Here is a 16,294-nt window from a genome sequence, read left to right as displayed (position 1 = left end):
TGGGCTCAAGATCCAGGATTGGCCAATCATAGAATTTCACCATTCTGGCAACAGTGGTTGGTCTCAAGTGTGGCACAGAACCCAAGCAGAAGCAGTAGAGTCCTCCACTGAGATTTTCTGTTGGCTGGGGGAGAGCGCTGCTTTCTCTTCTGGGTTTTCCTGGTGGCTGCTGCTGGCTCCATTTCTTACTGCGTGGAGCAGAGCTTTCAGTGACAGGAGACAGGCCAGAACTTACAGAGAAGCAGAGGGGAGAAGATGGAGTGGAAGTCCCTGGGTCTGCTCCCACAAGCCCCAGTTCCTGCAGTTGTTTCTCTGATTCTGTCTGCTGTCCCAGCTACGCGAATCCGTCAGGCTGTGTTCCTGCATGGGCTACTTCGAGTCTGGTGTCTCTGAAAGTCTTCACTAATACCCCCACTCAAGTACAGAGAACTTAAGTGACTTTTCCAAAGTATACATCAAAGGCGGGGGGAAAATCCAGAGGCCAAGAAGCCTGGATCTTTGGTTTTGTATTTCTTATTTAATAAAGACTTCTCACTCTGTACTTTCTTTCTACTATGCACTTTCTTTCTACTCATCTGAAATTTTTAATAGGGCCATCAGTGTTCAGGCAACAGAAGTTTAGTCAGTTAACATTTGCTGAGTGTCTGTTATGTGCCGGGCACTTTGATAAACTCTGTGCAGAAGTAGATAATCCATAAGGCTGTAAGATATAAGGCTGTAGCTAAAGAGATGAACACCCGGAAGTGTTGACTGTAGTTACAGAGGATACACGGGGAGCTACCTCTGCCTGGGAGGGCCCGAGAAGGTGTGAGCAGTGAGCTGCAGACTTACTCGGAGCAGAGTCCTTAGAGTCACAAGGAAGAAACTTGCACAGATTTCTTTCATTCATGTCAGCCTTCTGCAGAGATGTGAGGAAAACAAGGAGTCATCCAGTCAGCACAGAGTACATCAGCTCAGAATTCTGAGCTGTTTTTATGGACAACTGGAAAAGCTGTGTCTACTTAACTAGGAATATAGCTTGAGTCTCAGTGCCCTTCCCTATGCTCACCTCTTACCGGTAATCCCAAAAGAGAGGGTGTGGTTGGGTCTAGCTGCTGTCATTCAACATGGAGCTATTGGACAGAAATCTCCCAGGTCACCTCAGAAGCAGTTGGCCCCTACATTGGTCCCTGGTCCATCAGCTGTACAGGTAACAGGGTTACCTTCCCTGACAAACCCATCCCCAGAGGTCTTAGATATTCTCCTTAAAAGGTAGTTGTGAGGTATCCTCTTGCAGCTCATCTAGTGCAATATTGAGGGATAGATAAAGCTAGTGAATGGAGGTAACAGTGTATAAAGGTACAGAGGTATGGGAGACATTGGCACATCAAGGAGGAATGAGAGATAAAGTTGGAAAAAAAGGCATGGGCCAGGTAGTGATCCATGGAATTTTAAAAAATTTACTTTTTGTTTTATTCAAAACTATACATGCTCATAGTTTAAGGAGGCAGGTCTTCGACCACGTTACACACACACATACAAATGTGTTCCAGACACTCTCCATTTATCCTTCAGGGAATCTTTTTTTGAATGCATGTAATTTTAAGGAGTTTACACTTTATCCCTTAAGTTCTAAGGAATTGTTAAAAGACTTTAATCTAGAGAGTAACACAATGAGATTTGAATTTTAGGATGGCTATTCTGGAAGAAGTATGGAGGACAGATTGGAGATGAGACTTGAGGCCTGGAGATCAGTTGGAGAAGATTCTTCAGTTATGGTAGTACCACTGAGGAGGAAAAAATAAGGGGCACAGTTGACATTAGAATGGAGCAGACAGAAAGAGAGAAGGAGAAGTTGTCTTCCAAGCTTGTTTTGTCTTGGATGTATTAGTGAGTTTGGTGCCATTTGCCTTGTTAGAGACCACGGAGAGAAGTGCAGGCTTGGATACAGCAGAATGATAAATTTGGGTTTAGACGTGCTGGACTGGAGCAGCCTCTGGAAGGTTCAAGTAGCTGGTGGTGATAGCAGCCTGGAACTATGGAGAGACCTTTGGCCTAAGAGCCTCGGGTCTGAGAGTCATGGTTCTGAGTTAAAGCCTTGTGAACAGATGACCCAGGGAAGAGGGGCTTCACCTGAATCTCACTAATAAAGCAATTCCAAAAGAATAATTTTTAAAGATTGATGTTTATTTCCCCCAGATTACATATTTTAGGGTGTTAATTGGGCCTTCCACTCTCCCGTTTAATTGCAAATGTCAGATGGTTCAGCATAATTTTATTGGGCTCTTATTATATACCGGATATTAGGAGCTTCAGAAGAGAAATGAAAGTATCAGGAGAAAAGCTCTGCTATCAGGAAACTTAGAGTCTAGTTAGGGAGACAAGATAATTCTTTATAGAAGTGAAAAGTTATAAAACAACAATAAAAGTATGGGCAATAATTAATTGCTAGGTAAATGACATTGACACAATGCCCTAGGATTTAGAGAAGGAAGACGTTTGTGTTTGAGGGATTGTTTTCGAGTCTTTCTTTTCCTAATAAAGGCCAGTTAAGTCTCCCTGAATTATGTTCTTAATGTATATTGAAGGGGAGAAAGAGGTGAATATCAAAAAGGGTTAAGTAGATTCTTACATTTAGAATGAAATTTTCTTTACTTGAATACTAATGTCATATATTAGTACATCATCACTTGCTTATCAGAATTTGGTTGTGCTAATTTATTAGCTAATTACAACTCAGTATTTTGCAGCCGTTTATTATTTTGGCTAAGTTTTACAGCCTCTGTCGGTAAGCAGCCCTAAGCAAAGAGATTTCTTCATTTCTAGCTCCATTTTCCGTCTTTAATTTTCTTTGGTTCATAGAAAACTACTTTCCTTGGTTCCAGTTTCCCCATATGGAGGGAAAGTGCTCACATGACCCACCTCATAGCTTTTTGAGAGATGACAAGAAAAGTAATGATTAAATGTGAGACACATAATGTAGTCTGTAACAGCTTTGAGAATGACCATCACAATTTCCCATGAGTAATACGAATGAATTCTACAACAAATAAAATACTCTATTTCTGGAGAACGTATACTGAATCCATGCAAAGTGCTATATTCTTCAGGCTTATTGGAATGTACTCTTTATTTAAAGACCTTTTGACAGCTCTTATTAAATAAAATAAACGAGTATAAGAAAAATCTAGATGTTCCTAGGTTGTGAAATTATGAAAAATCTTAAGAGAATAATTCAGTCAAGAAGACATCATTCATAACTATAGGTGATGAGTTTTATTTATAAATTTGAATGAATACACACTCATCTATATGCAGGAATCTCATCTATCACTCATTCACTCAGCAAACATTTCTTTAGCACTTACCACGTGGCAGGCACTATGCTAGGCACCAGGGATACAGTGGGAAACAAGACAAATGTCCCCTCCTTTAGGGAGCATTCAGTCTACAGGTAGAGGCAAATGTTAAACATCTAATTCTCCAAATAGATATTTACTGTGATGAGTGCCACAAAGAAGTACAGGGTGCTGTGGAAACATATAAGAGGGGGCCCACACCAGGTCTAAGAATCAGGGAAGCCTTCTCTGAAGAAGTGAGATTTAAGCTGAGATATGAAGAATAAGTAGGTGTTAGTTAAGAGTTGAGGAAGAGTGTTCTGAGGTATCCAAGGCCTGGGAAAATAGCAGGTGCAAAGAGCCAAAGGGACATGACGCCTCCGAGAAGACAAAAGAAGGCCAAGTGGCGGCAGCAAAAGCAGTGTGGAGACAGGAGGCTCAAGGCACAGCTGGAGAAAGGGGCAGATCTTGCCTTTTCTTTTAGACTAGGGAGCCTTAGCAATGGGAAACCACTGTAGGTCTGTGGGGATGGATTTGAGAGATTTTTAGGAGATAGACTCAACAGGATTTGGACTTGGCATGTGAGGGAGAATTGTGGAATTTAGAATAACTCCCAGGTTTTCAGCTTGAATCCACAGGTACTATTTACTTAGATCGGGATCACTGAGGGGGGATCAAGTTTGCAAGTTTGGTTGTGTGTGGCAGCAGAATGAATGCGGAGTAGAAATCATGAGCTCAGTTTTGGACATATTGAATATGAGAGGCCTATAAGACGTCCCTGAGGAGACATGAGCAGTTGGATAAGAAGGCCAAGAGATTTAAGGAAAGGTCTGTGTTGGAGATATAAGGTACAGCCCAACAAAGTAAGAAGAAAAAATTATATATATATATATATATATATAAAATAATGATACAATACATATTGTAAATAATATATATAATGTGTATAAATATGTATATGTGAATATGTGTATTCATGTCTGTGTCTGAATGATGCTAAATTAATATTCCTATAAAGTTTACAAGTAGAGAGAACATAGTTTAGTGTGACCTCTCTAAATAGTCTGACGGAAGATGCCAGAAGACGATGAGTTTATATATACTTGCTCATTGGCATTTACTTGTTCAACATTTGGGAAAGACCAGCTAGTAGTCAATCTACATGGCTTTGCTTGGAACACTTGTACTGACTGCTTGGTGTCAAGTCCACCACAACATGGGTTTGGAGCAAAGATGGAAACCTGAGGGCTAGGCAGGGTCATTTCCAGTATTCCAGATGCAGAAAGAGACCATGACCCAAGAAGCTAAATGGAATGAGGCCCTCATCACGGACCTTGTGGGGACTGTCAGGCATGAGCCAGGCAGTGAGACTCGGAGCTTAGAGCCCAGCCCCCTGCAGAAAGGTCTGGTGCAGCTTGGCTGGGTGGAGGCTCCCTAGACCCTGCAGGAGGCTGTCCTGTTGTCTAGGCTCGTCCAGTGGGCGCCACCTCATGCTGCTGCTCCCAAGGTGTCCTACGTGCACACACCGGGCCTCTGTCTCTCGGGGCATCCACAGTTCTGCCATAGTGCCCACCCTCCACATCAGCTCTGCCTCATTCATGGCCTTTTCCCCGGAAGCTCTTTAAGGCCTTCCAAAAATGGACCTTCCTCCCTTCTTTTCCACTCCCTTCCAAAGACCTATTGCAGGGACCCAATATTCAATATTCTGCCAAAATATAGCTTTCCTTTCCCTTAAGGGCAGTAGAAGAGTGAGAAGCAATGTGAGGATGTGTTTTGACTGAAAGTCACTATTAGACATCCAAAGACCATTAAATTCTGTTTATCCAGATTCTAAACAACCAAAATTCTTAAATAAGCAAGACTTTTCCTACACTCTAGAGACACGGAGTAAATCTGGTAGTGAAAGATTAGTCTTTGAAAGCTACTTCCAGGTGTGTTTTTAGGAGTAGTTCTAATTCAGATTAATATCCCACCCCTTTTTTTTTCTCTACGTCTCTGAGTCTTGTCTGAGGATGACTCTAAGGGGTCTTACAATATCTTTAAATTAACCCCCCCAAAGTATTTTATATTTAGTGTACTACTCCAGGTTGTTACTTGGAACCCTGTCTCCTAACTATGAGAAACTATAAACACTTTCATGAACAGGGTCCTGCATAGCTCATTTGTGAAATATAAGGATGAATTACTGTAAATCAAGCTTCAAAAATGTTTAGAACTGCCATTCTGTCTATAAAACTACTAACTGAAATTAGTCATGGTTAAACAAATGAAAGAATTGTTCAAAGCACCCATTTGTGGGAGTCTTGGATACTTTCAGTGAGGATAACTGTAGCTGAGGAGAATCTGGTTCAAATGCTCAACTGATTCAGTTGACAGTGGCGCTCAAAATGGTCCCTAGGAGTGCATCTGCTAGCTGAGTGGGTTGGTCTTTTTTTCTGTATTTTGGGGATCGGCCTTACTTTTGCCATATTTAAATTGTTGAAACGTACTGAGCCTATGTCCGGAGAAGAGCCTTCTATAGATGATTCTATTGTGAGAGAAGATTTGAGAGGAAATAGGAAGGACATCTGCTTTCAAGGAGCTCTTGTATTGACTTACATTCACCTGGAATTGTAAATGGCCAATAGCTGCTTTCTGCCGGGAGTAGGTTTTGATAACAAGTTGGGAGGAAAGGTGGAGGAGAGAAGGAAGGAGTTACTACTTGGGGAGATAGGAAAGCCTTAAAAACATTAGACTGGTCACTGAAGTTAAACTTGGCAGAAGATACAGTTTTTGTTCTGGCTAAATCTACATGGGGAAAACAGAGTAGAGAATTCAAGCATCTCTCTGGATAATTCAATTAAAAAACCTGCCCCTCCCCTAATTACAGGGATATATCTGTGAAGAGTGAGGTTTTGTCTCAGTCCTTTGGATTTATCTCCACTCTGGCAGTGTTGTCACAGATATTAAGAAATATTTTTGTTTTCAGCCTTTCTCATTGATGTTTATCGAAACCGGAGATAGGCTCCCAGGAAGGAGGTCACAAAGATCTCTTCCATTCCCACCCACACAGTTTTATTGTACTTAGAACACTGCAAGTGGTTGTAAATATGTGAATGGAGGGATAGATCATTTATGCAAGAAAGGTACTACTTAGACTTCTACAAGCATGACATTTACTTTGTTTTCTTTAACGACCTTTCCAGTATATTTTCATTGGTGCCACTGATTAGCTCACTGCCCAGCTTTAAGCAGTAGATTTTAAGCTAGAGGGAAATGGTCCTTGGTTTGCTCAAAAATAATGCTTTTCAGAGGAAGATTTCAGTTTTTTGGGGGAGGGGTCCTATTTTGGGGCCTGTTAGACAGTAATCTGAGTGCTGGAATTTTTAACCCAGGCCCAGGAGAGAGACAAGCATGAACAGGAGATTTGGATTTTTGTGACTGGCCAGCTGTCTGCAGCTAGAAGAGGGGTCTGGGGAAGGGGAGCAATGAAGACGCAGCCCTGTGGGAATGTGGGCGCACCCAGCGTGGGGTGGATTGACTGTGAGTTGGTGCCGGTCCAGGTGGGGCTTCCTGTGGGGTTGTTTAGTTTGAACTAAACCTTCTCCTCAAGGATTTCTCCTGTTTCCACTGCCCAGCCGGCATTAGATAGAAACACATTTGCTTCCAGAAGTGAGTTAAACATTGATCATCTTATTTACAGCTGTGTTTCGGATTAGCATTCTCTCATTTTTCTGATTTACCAATGCTCAACCCCAAACCACACTCTCGAAGGCTTCCTTCATTTGAATTTGATCTCATCACTTTGGGTTAAACATATTGGAATTTTGTACTTTGGGAGTTGCTGTCCCCAAACATGATCTTCCTTTTCTAAGAGCCCTAAATGAAAGGGTGGGAATCTGTAGGACAATTTTCCCCAATAGACAACCTGGCAGAAAAATTCTCTAGAAAATTTAAGCAAAAACAACTCCTTCCTAATTATTGGGTTATTCCAAGTAAAAGTGAGTTTATATTATTTCATTATTTTGTATTTTTTGTCCTGTCTTGGATCTTTGGCCAACCAGGAAAATAGAATTGTTGCCCATATGGATTTTCATTCTGTAGCTCATCAGTTAAGAAATATTTGAGCTAGTAAGAGAAGTTTCTCATTTTCTCTAATATCTTTCTTCTCCCCACCCCTTCCCCAAATTGTCTGCTGGAAGGTGCCAGGAAACCGCAATTTATATATATTTTCTCATTGGCATTTACTTGTTAAAAATATGGGAAAGGCCATAAAGCAATCAGTATATATAGCTTTGCAAATCTAGATTTTAACATGGGTATCATGGAAATGAAATCACTGGGAGAAATGAGAAGAAATGTACAAGGGCCTTCCATTCTCAGCAGCATCTAAAGTAGTCCATACAAATGATTTAAGACAGATTCAGTGGAAGTTTCTAGCGATATCCAGTTTTGTTCAGTCGGCACCCCATATGCCAGTAAAAAACAAAACCAGAGGATCATTCAGATCCTCGATCATTTCACAGATATTTGTGGCATTTTATCTCAGTCCACTTTCCCACGAGTGAGCCGCATGTGACCTGAACTCGTGAGAACATGTACTTAACTCCCTGAGTTTTGCTGTGCACTTTTTTTTTTCTGAGCCTGTCCCCCAATCTCCTCTCCCTTGAGGGAACTGAAGCCTGAGAACCAACATTTCCAAAGCTATCTGTGCCTCGGCAGCAACAGTGACCTCAGTAAGGAAGGATGGAGACGGGATCTGATGGGATCTGGAGCAGAGTGAGTCATTATTGCCCAGAAACCCTGGAGAACATTGCAGACAGAACTGGACTTCTCACTGTGTGTGTGGAGCTGTTGCATATTCAACTTCCCAGACCAGAAAATCTTCTTGTGCTCAACTGGGAGGTATCTTGCTGTCAACTTAGAGACTAAGCACAAGTTTTGGTTTTTCTAAGCCCGCTTGTTTGAATATTAAGCCTATTTATAAACCTCATTATTGCAGCAACCATATGGCTCTTACTCAAAGATACTCACTTTAAAAAAGTGAAAGACTGCCAGGTGCTTCATGATTTAGCCTCAAAGCTTAATTGACTCTCACTCACCCAGGCTATCAGGAATGATTCCCAAGTCATCTGTTTGACTTTGGAGTCTGTGAAACTTACATGTGATTGTGGGTATGCCCAGTACTTTGCAAACTGCTAGCCATCAAAAAGCAAACAAAGCTCTTTAAAAGCATCCTGCATCTGCCACACTGTTGTTTCTTTTTTGCTATTTCCTTGCTGTCTCCACTCTGCCCTTAGGTCTAGGTGTACTGTGGCCAGAATCACTCCTTATGCTTGCTTAGTTTCCTCCCTTCTCTCCCAAACTGGGGCCAAGAGAGGTAAAATGAAGTGCAGGGTCTTGAAGTTCAAGGTGTAGATGACACAGCCATGGACAGCTTTGGGGAACCTTTTTAGATATTGGGGGTCAGTGCTCCTTGCTCTTTGATGATACTCCCGTCTCAGTAGCCACTTGTCAGAATGTGATCAGCTGGACATAAATGGACTGAAGCCTTCCAGGGGAGATTTTTCCAGCTTATCACTTCCCCTGTTCTGTACACATGCATGCACACATAACACGTACACACTATTTGATACTTCTTGGGCAATCCACGATTTCATAGACACATTCCAGAGTTAAACAGACATGGATTTTCAGTGAAGACCAGGAGTCTTTTAATGTGCCTAACAGGTAAGTGGATGTGGTCAAGCAATAATTCTAGTTATAGCATGATATCTCTGTGCTGAGTTATAACTTCTAGAGGATGCTTAGGGATTCTGTGTAAGCAACTCACTGGGCTTCAGTTTTTAGGGAATTATCGATAAAAAGGCTTTTTCTTAAAGATAATTTGAGATATTTCTAAGGATTATCATGGTGTCCAGTTCCTAAATATCTATTTTTACTTTCTTTTTTTCCTGCTTTCTGAGCAACGACCCAGCTTTGACATTAGAGAAAAGTATGTGGGTCTGCTAGGCTAACAGGGATCACTGCTGGGTGGGTGTCAGAGTGTATACAGCCTGCAGGCTCCCTGGGGCGTGTGGGGAGCGAGGAGAGCTGGGCAGAGTTTCAGTTCCTCCTCTGCTTAGTAGGACCGAGATTAGCACCTGCTTTCTTTGTGGCTCAAGTGTTCTAAGATGAGGAGAACTGAGAGTATTCAATTTTTCTACTTTAGAAAACAATCTTAAACTTCTTTTTAAAACTTTTTTAATCAATGAAAGCCTTTTTTTTCAAACAAAATTTGGAAACCTATGGAATTATAATACCATTATTACTTAGGCAGTACTATTGTTATAAATACAGTAGCTGACTCGTTCTTGAACGTTTACTGGATGCCCAACACTGTGCTAAAACTTTACATTCATTATTACGTCCAACTCTCACATCAACCTGTGAAGTGCGTATTACTGTTAACCAAATTTTACAGATAAGGAAACTGGTGGCTGGGAAAGTGATGTAAGTTGCCAAAGGTCACATAGCTTATTGGACACAGTAAGTTGAAGAAGGGATTTAGCTTAGGTAAGTGATCCTAAACACTATACTGTAATGCCTCTCTTTAAAAAACAAATGAATAGACAAACAATGCCGTGTGTGTGTGTGTGTGTGTGTGTGTGTGTGTGTGTGTGTGTGTGTGTGTGAAGGGTAGAGGGCATTCCGGGGAACAGAGTTTGCAAAGTGCTCTAGGCTTTCATCCATGCGGTTTCCTCAGCCTGGCCTTGTGAAGATGGCCTGCCTTCTGCCTCAGTGTGCAGGTGTGCTCTCTCCATCTCCCACACTGCCGAGATACCAGAGCACAGCAGCTCCTGGTCATTCTCTGTGGTCTGAATTAGCTCAGTCTAGCTACATGAATCTTGAGACTTGTGATGTATTGTTATAAGTTTCAAAAAATTATAAATTTAAAGTAAGTTTGAGAAACCAAAACAGAAGATTTAAAAACATTCCCTTTGTCTTTAAGGTTATGAATCAGGGGCAAATTCTGTTGAAGTTCTTAAAAACAGAAGGCCAAGAATAAACTAGGTTCTTTTCTAGCTCATTTCCTGCGTTTGGACGGAAAGAGCCCAGTATGTTCTGTGGTTGGTTTTGTTTGTTTTTGTCGAGTGTCTAAATTTCCTCCAGGCATCCTTTGACTTCTTTGACTAATTTCCTCAATTTTCTTTGAGGGCTTCAGAGTTTGCTTTCTGTCTCAACCAGTTCAAGGTTCTGTATCCTTAGAAAAGTTACTTAACCTCTCTGAGCCTCATTGCCATCAAGTATAAAGTGAGGTAAACCTCCTAGGGTCTGTAGGAGGTCAAAGTGAGTTAATTTATGTAACAGACATGGAACAGAGGAGATGCTCAACAATTGTGAGCCTCCTCTCCAGCTTCCCCCCGCCAGCCTTCTCTCATTGCATTTCTTCTGTGTGTAGAAAACCATGACTGTGGTAGATGGCCTCACTGCTTGTAGTAACTCATCACTAAACAGAAAAAAAATGAGTAGAAAGAAAGCATTTTGATCAGTGTCTTGATAAATTCACTCATTCACGCAACAGCAGTATATTGAACAGCTGTCATTTGTCAAGCACCATGTTAGGCAAGGGAGAAATACTAGCAGATAGTGGACAAGCTATCGATCTTGCCATCAGCATAACAGATGAGCTCTGGCCACCATGGAACACACAAAAGGGATGATCCAGTTTGGGAGGCCCTAGAAGGTTTTCGGGAGAAAGTGATGACTCAGCTGAAAGCTGAAGGATAAGTAGGACTCAAGCCTCACCATCTTGCCCAGTCAAGATGATCTGTGAGTAGGATCTTGAGTAGAGTAATTTCTATGGATCTGTATTTTCTCTTGTGCTTTAAGTGCTGACCTTCCAGCTCCAGTGTAAGATGACACTTTGGGTTGGGTGTCTTTGGACATGGGGGCTGTCTGTCTAAATGGGACAAGATGGGAAGGGACAACTTCAGAATCTGTGAAGTCAGGAATGCATCTGTGAAGGTGGGGAGTGAATGTTGGGAAGGTGAGTTGGGCTGAAAATAAGATTTTTTGGTCTCTCTTTTTTGGGTCTACCAAATGCACAACCCATGTTTTGATATGTGTGGGTGGCAGCTACAAATGATGTATTTACTTTGACAACAGACATTTGTTGTGTACGAACCATGTGCCCGTCGATGTGCATGCCATTGGGATAGATACAGAGACCCATATGACAGGACCCCTGAGCTCAAGAAACTCAAAACAAGGCAAAAGGGTCCTAAACCTTTTAGAATTCCCCTTACATGGCATGCATGGTACCTGGCAAATTCAGTGCATTGTGTTCTCTGAGATCATTCCTCCCATTTTATAGATGTGGAAGCTAAAGCTTGCTTTAGTGTAGAGCTTGTCTGAGTCTCACAGCTAGAGAGGGAGAAGTTGGATTTTGAACCAGGTTTATCACATTCCAGAACCCTATTGTCTTTCCACAAGGCAATGCAACAGGTGACCCCTTCTCTCAGGTGTCATCTTTTAAAAAAAAGTATACATTTTATTACATTTCTTGATTAGCTCAGTACTTTTTAGCCTTAGAACCTGCTCTCTGCCTCTGAATCTGTCTGGGCTGAACTGGGCTGGTTTGAGGTCATTAGGCATGCCCTTCTTACCTGCTTGCCCACGTACTTACGTATTCCTCCTTGTTGAACTCCTGCCCATCAATCAAAGATACAAAGCTTCCTGAGCCACCCCTTGTCTTGGTTGTTATACTATAACACTTTTGGTAACATGTATTAATTTCCTTTTTTAGGATTCAGATTCTTTCAGAGAGTAGATCTTAGTAGAGTTATTATGAGTATTAGTGATGTATGTTAAGTGATTGTTACTAGTAGGTGCTGAAATTGGAAGCTATTCTTATTTTTGTTCATTTTGATGCACTCAGCATTCCCAGCAGTGCCTTTTTTTTTTTTTTTTTTTTTTGCGGTACGCGGGCCTCTCACTGTTGTGGCCTCTCCTGTTGCAGAGCACAGGCTCCGGACGCGCAGGCTCAGCGGCCATGGCTCACGGGCCCAGCTGCTCCGCGGCATGTGGGATCTTCCCAGACCAGGGCACGAACCCGCATCCCCTACATCGGCAGGCGGACTCTCAACCACTGCGCCACCAGGGAAGCCCCCAGCAGTGCCTTTTTATGATCCTTGGCAAATGTTGGCAGAATTCTGTGGAAGCCAATAGCAAAGGTTGTCTTCTTCTGGCCTCTGAAGATACACTCTGTTGACAGAACTAGTTGAGTTTCTGGGTGGGAACCAGGGGCATCCATCTGCCCCAACTGCCCCCTTACCTTTGGCCCTTGCACACTCTCACTGGGTTATTTTCCAGTCTTGCCAGAGACTCCCGAGCCCGGTTCATTAGACAGCAGTTCTAACGAGGGCCAAGGGCATGGGTCACACCCACAGCTCACTGTGGTCTGTGCCTGTGGATGAAACCTCTGCCTTTGCTACTGCCTAGAGCGTGTGAGCTGTCACTGCTGGGGTGGGGGGGTGGTCCAGGATGGTCAGTGCACACCCATCACAGCTTTTGGAGGGCGTGCAAAACACTGTTTTAAGCAGTGGGATACAGTGGGGCAGCATACAAAGAATCTGCCTTTGGGGAGCTGACATTCAGGTGGGTTACCTCATTTATTTCTCACCACAAGGTCTTGAAAGAGGTGCTCTGATTATTCCCACTTTACAGATAAAGAAAGTGAGGCTCAGAGGGGTTGAATCTCTGGTCCAACACTGTAGAGCTGAGTGCCACAGCCAAGATCGGAACACAGGTAGTTTGCTCTCAAGCCCAAGCCCTAACCCATCTGTTAGTTGACCTTCCTCCCTACATATATGATATAATTCAAACATGTAAATATCTCTGTATATTCTTCCTATAGATGTGTATATCTGTATATGTGACTGTATATGAATATTTTATAAATTTTTATAATTATTCTAATTATAATCATAAGGCTCATTTAAAATAGAAAATATAGAAAATTCATACAAGTGCAAATAAAAGTCATGATTCATTAACCTACTACCCTGGGCTCATGATTATCACCCTGGTGTTTTTCCTTATAGATAAATAGGTATCAGTACCTCTCAGGTCGCGATCACATTGCGGGTTCAGTGCCGCATGCTCCTTACTTCACTTAACATGTCACACTGCCATGTATGTTTTCATTTAAACAGAGATGTCACAGGTCATAGGGATTCTGAATTTGAAACATCTGTGCCTTTCTGTAAAGCATGTGTGACATGTAGCTCTATTAGCAAATCAGTAGCTTGGCTTCCTGGTGCAGTGACTGTAATGGGAACGTCGGTGTGGAACCAAGGACAGCTGCATTGCCCTTCCCGGAGATGCTACCGGGAGATGCGTTTTCCTCTCCCAGCACTTCCTTTCCTTTAATCCCCTCCATTGAAGAGTCTTTTAAAACTCTTTTGAGGGTCTTCAGAGCCTACAAAAGCTGACACAAATGTGAAAAACGTTGGGATACACTGGAAAATAAACTTTATGGCCGTTTCCTCCTCGAAGGCCACTGTGACCCAGGTGAGATTACCAGGGCCGATGTGACCTCCATTTGATAGATTAAGAAGCCCTGCACCCAGTAGATTTGCCCAAGGCTAAGTGAGGACTCTGAATAGCAGAGGTGGAGTAGAACTCCAGCTACTTGTGCTTCCTGGGGACGTGTTCTTCCAGGGGCCTGAGCCCACAGCTTAGCCAGTAGCAAGTTCCTGATTCTGCTCTCACTATTTTGCTTCTAGACTTTCTCATTGTCCCTTTTCTCACATCTTCCTTCTCTGAAGACCTTATGTCTGGTCTTATGGTTTAGTTGCATGATTACACATTTACATTTTAAAAGGCAGGTCTTTAAAGGGACTTCGGTGCTAGCTGATGGGGATAATAGTAACAGTAATGACAGTACAAATAGCTAAGAGTTGTGGACCATTTAATATGTGCCAGATACAAGACACGCTTCACAGCCTCTGCCCACTTACTCCTCAACAACTCCATGAACCTGGTGAATGAAGGGCTGATATTTGAACCTGGATCTTGCTGTCATTAAGGTCTGATCTCAACCAAGATGCTACAGTGCTCTCGGAGGGGAAAGAGCAGAATATCGGGGGCAGAGCCATTGAGCTCTTGGGATGCTATGTGTAGCTGATAAGACTATGATTCTCTGCATCCAACTGCAATGTAACACAATAATCCAAAACTTTTAAGTGGGTTTTGAGACCCACAAGCCTCACAGAGAGAACTTTCTACAAAGTGTTCACCTCTGCGTCCATCCCCGCTGAAGCTATCTTTTCTAACCTACCACCTGCCGCAGACTCTTTTCTGATGTGTGTTTATGCTTCTTTTCCCACAGGAGGAAATATAAGAAAACGTCCCAGAGGTAAGAGCGTCCCTCTGAGAAAGGGGAACTGGTTGGTTGACTCCTTTGTGTCACAGCTCTTCGCAAGTCTGGCTCATGGTGGACGTTCATTGTAATAAACAGTCTCTCAGTTCCTTCTCAGCGAGTTGCCTGCTTTATCTTCGAGTCACTACTGTTTCTGTAATTAAAAATTGATTGCACGCATTTAGTGTGGCACAGTAAGTGTACACCTTCACATGAGAGTGGATCCGGTGGCTTAAAAAGCTTGTTACTGCTAAGTTATCTAGTGATTTTATTAAAACCTTTGACCAGAGTGGGGCTGGGCTGAGGGCATGTGTAAAGGATTATAGGTGGAGCAGAAAAGGTTTGCAAATGCACATTTAGTGTTTGGATTCTCCTTTGCCTGATTTGCTGACAAAATGCTATTGAGCTCAAAACATAGATACAAATTCCTTTAAGGGAAGTCTTTTGATTTCACCATGGAATGGGTAATTTAAAGTAGAATATCATCTGTCTTCACCCTCCATTACTCTGTTTTATTGAGAAGAGTTTGGAAAGCACATTTCAAAGAAATAGAGTTGCTTAGACCTTCTGTTCGCCAAGCAGCAGAAGACTACGGCTCAGTCTAAAAGCCTAGTGTCTGCTTTTCATGGATTGACTTTGGTATTATGGCTTTAAACAGATTATATGAGATCAAAAATTGCTGTTGCAATTAAAATCTTCCAGTAGGTTTCAACAATGGTACTTTCAGTGACGACTTTAATCTGACCTCTCCTAGTGGGTCTCATCTCATCGTAGAGGCTCCTATGTCCTATGGTTTCCAAATAAAGTCAGTAATCCAAAGTAGTGGTGTCATTGTTTGATGTGCAGTGTGGAGGTGCACAAATCATTGAGAGAAAATGAACTAAAACTTTAAAAGCTTCCTAGACGTTGCTATACTTTTCTAAATATAGTGAGCTTATACAGACGGCTGCATAATTCTGTCTTGTTCAGGTTCATCAGGCTCATGGTAGTAATTGCATGTGAACCACTGAGCAGGGCGTAAATTAATCACTCAGATTAGAGGGCATAGTAGTCTTTAGTAGTAAAAGGTAATTTATCATTTTCACGTGTAGTTAACTTGGGGTATGACATGTTTCAAAGTTGCCTCAATCTTATTTTAAGGGGAGATAAATAGACAGGTAAGAGGGAGTTTCTCAAGAGAACTGCTCAAACCTGTCAGGTTTCAAATTACTGTGTCAATTTTTTGGGAAAGCATATTTTTGCATATCTGATGTGAAAGCTGTTGCATTTTTATGTCGATGTAAAAAAAAACTGGTTTGTATCGGCTTTATTGAAGTCTTAAAAGTGCAAATTAATAGAGGCTTGGTGTGAGCTCTTCTGCTTTTAATCACATGCATATTCTCATGTGAAATATTCCATGTCTACTAATTTATCATTGAGTAACAAACCATTCCCACACTTATGGCTTAGAACAAGGGTTTTACTTTGCTCATGATTTTATAGGTCAGGAATTCAGGAAGGACTTGTCTGAGTGGTTTGGATCTGACCCACCTGGTGTCAGCTGGGGCTGATGTGGATGGAGGATCCACTTCCAAGATCGATTCTTCACTCGCGT

General features: G+C 42.1%; 1 protein-coding gene across 5 annotated transcripts in view; it reads left to right on the top strand.

Annotated features, from left to right (window-relative positions):
- The window catches only part of PDE1C (phosphodiesterase 1C), a gene marked incomplete at both ends in the record, with an annotated part of 554,085 nt that overhangs the window by 282,960 nt on the left and 254,831 nt on the right, over positions 1-16,294 (top strand). The window contains one exon of one of the 5 annotated variants that reach the window (XM_082846115.1): positions 14,671-14,697. The exons of the other annotated variants lie outside the window; for them this stretch is intronic. Coding sequence (XP_082702241.1) covers positions 14,671-14,697 — 27 coding nt within the window. The remainder of the gene's footprint in view (positions 1-14,670; positions 14,698-16,294) is intronic. 5 annotated transcript variants of the gene reach the window in all.

This window comes from Leucopleurus acutus (genome assembly GCF_964270905.1).
Source record: "Leucopleurus acutus genome assembly, chromosome: 9".
Taxonomy (NCBI): domain Eukaryota; kingdom Metazoa; phylum Chordata; class Mammalia; order Artiodactyla; family Delphinidae; genus Leucopleurus; species Leucopleurus acutus.
Note: the sequence above shows the minus strand (reverse complement) of the source record. Positions and strands in the feature narration are given on the sequence as shown.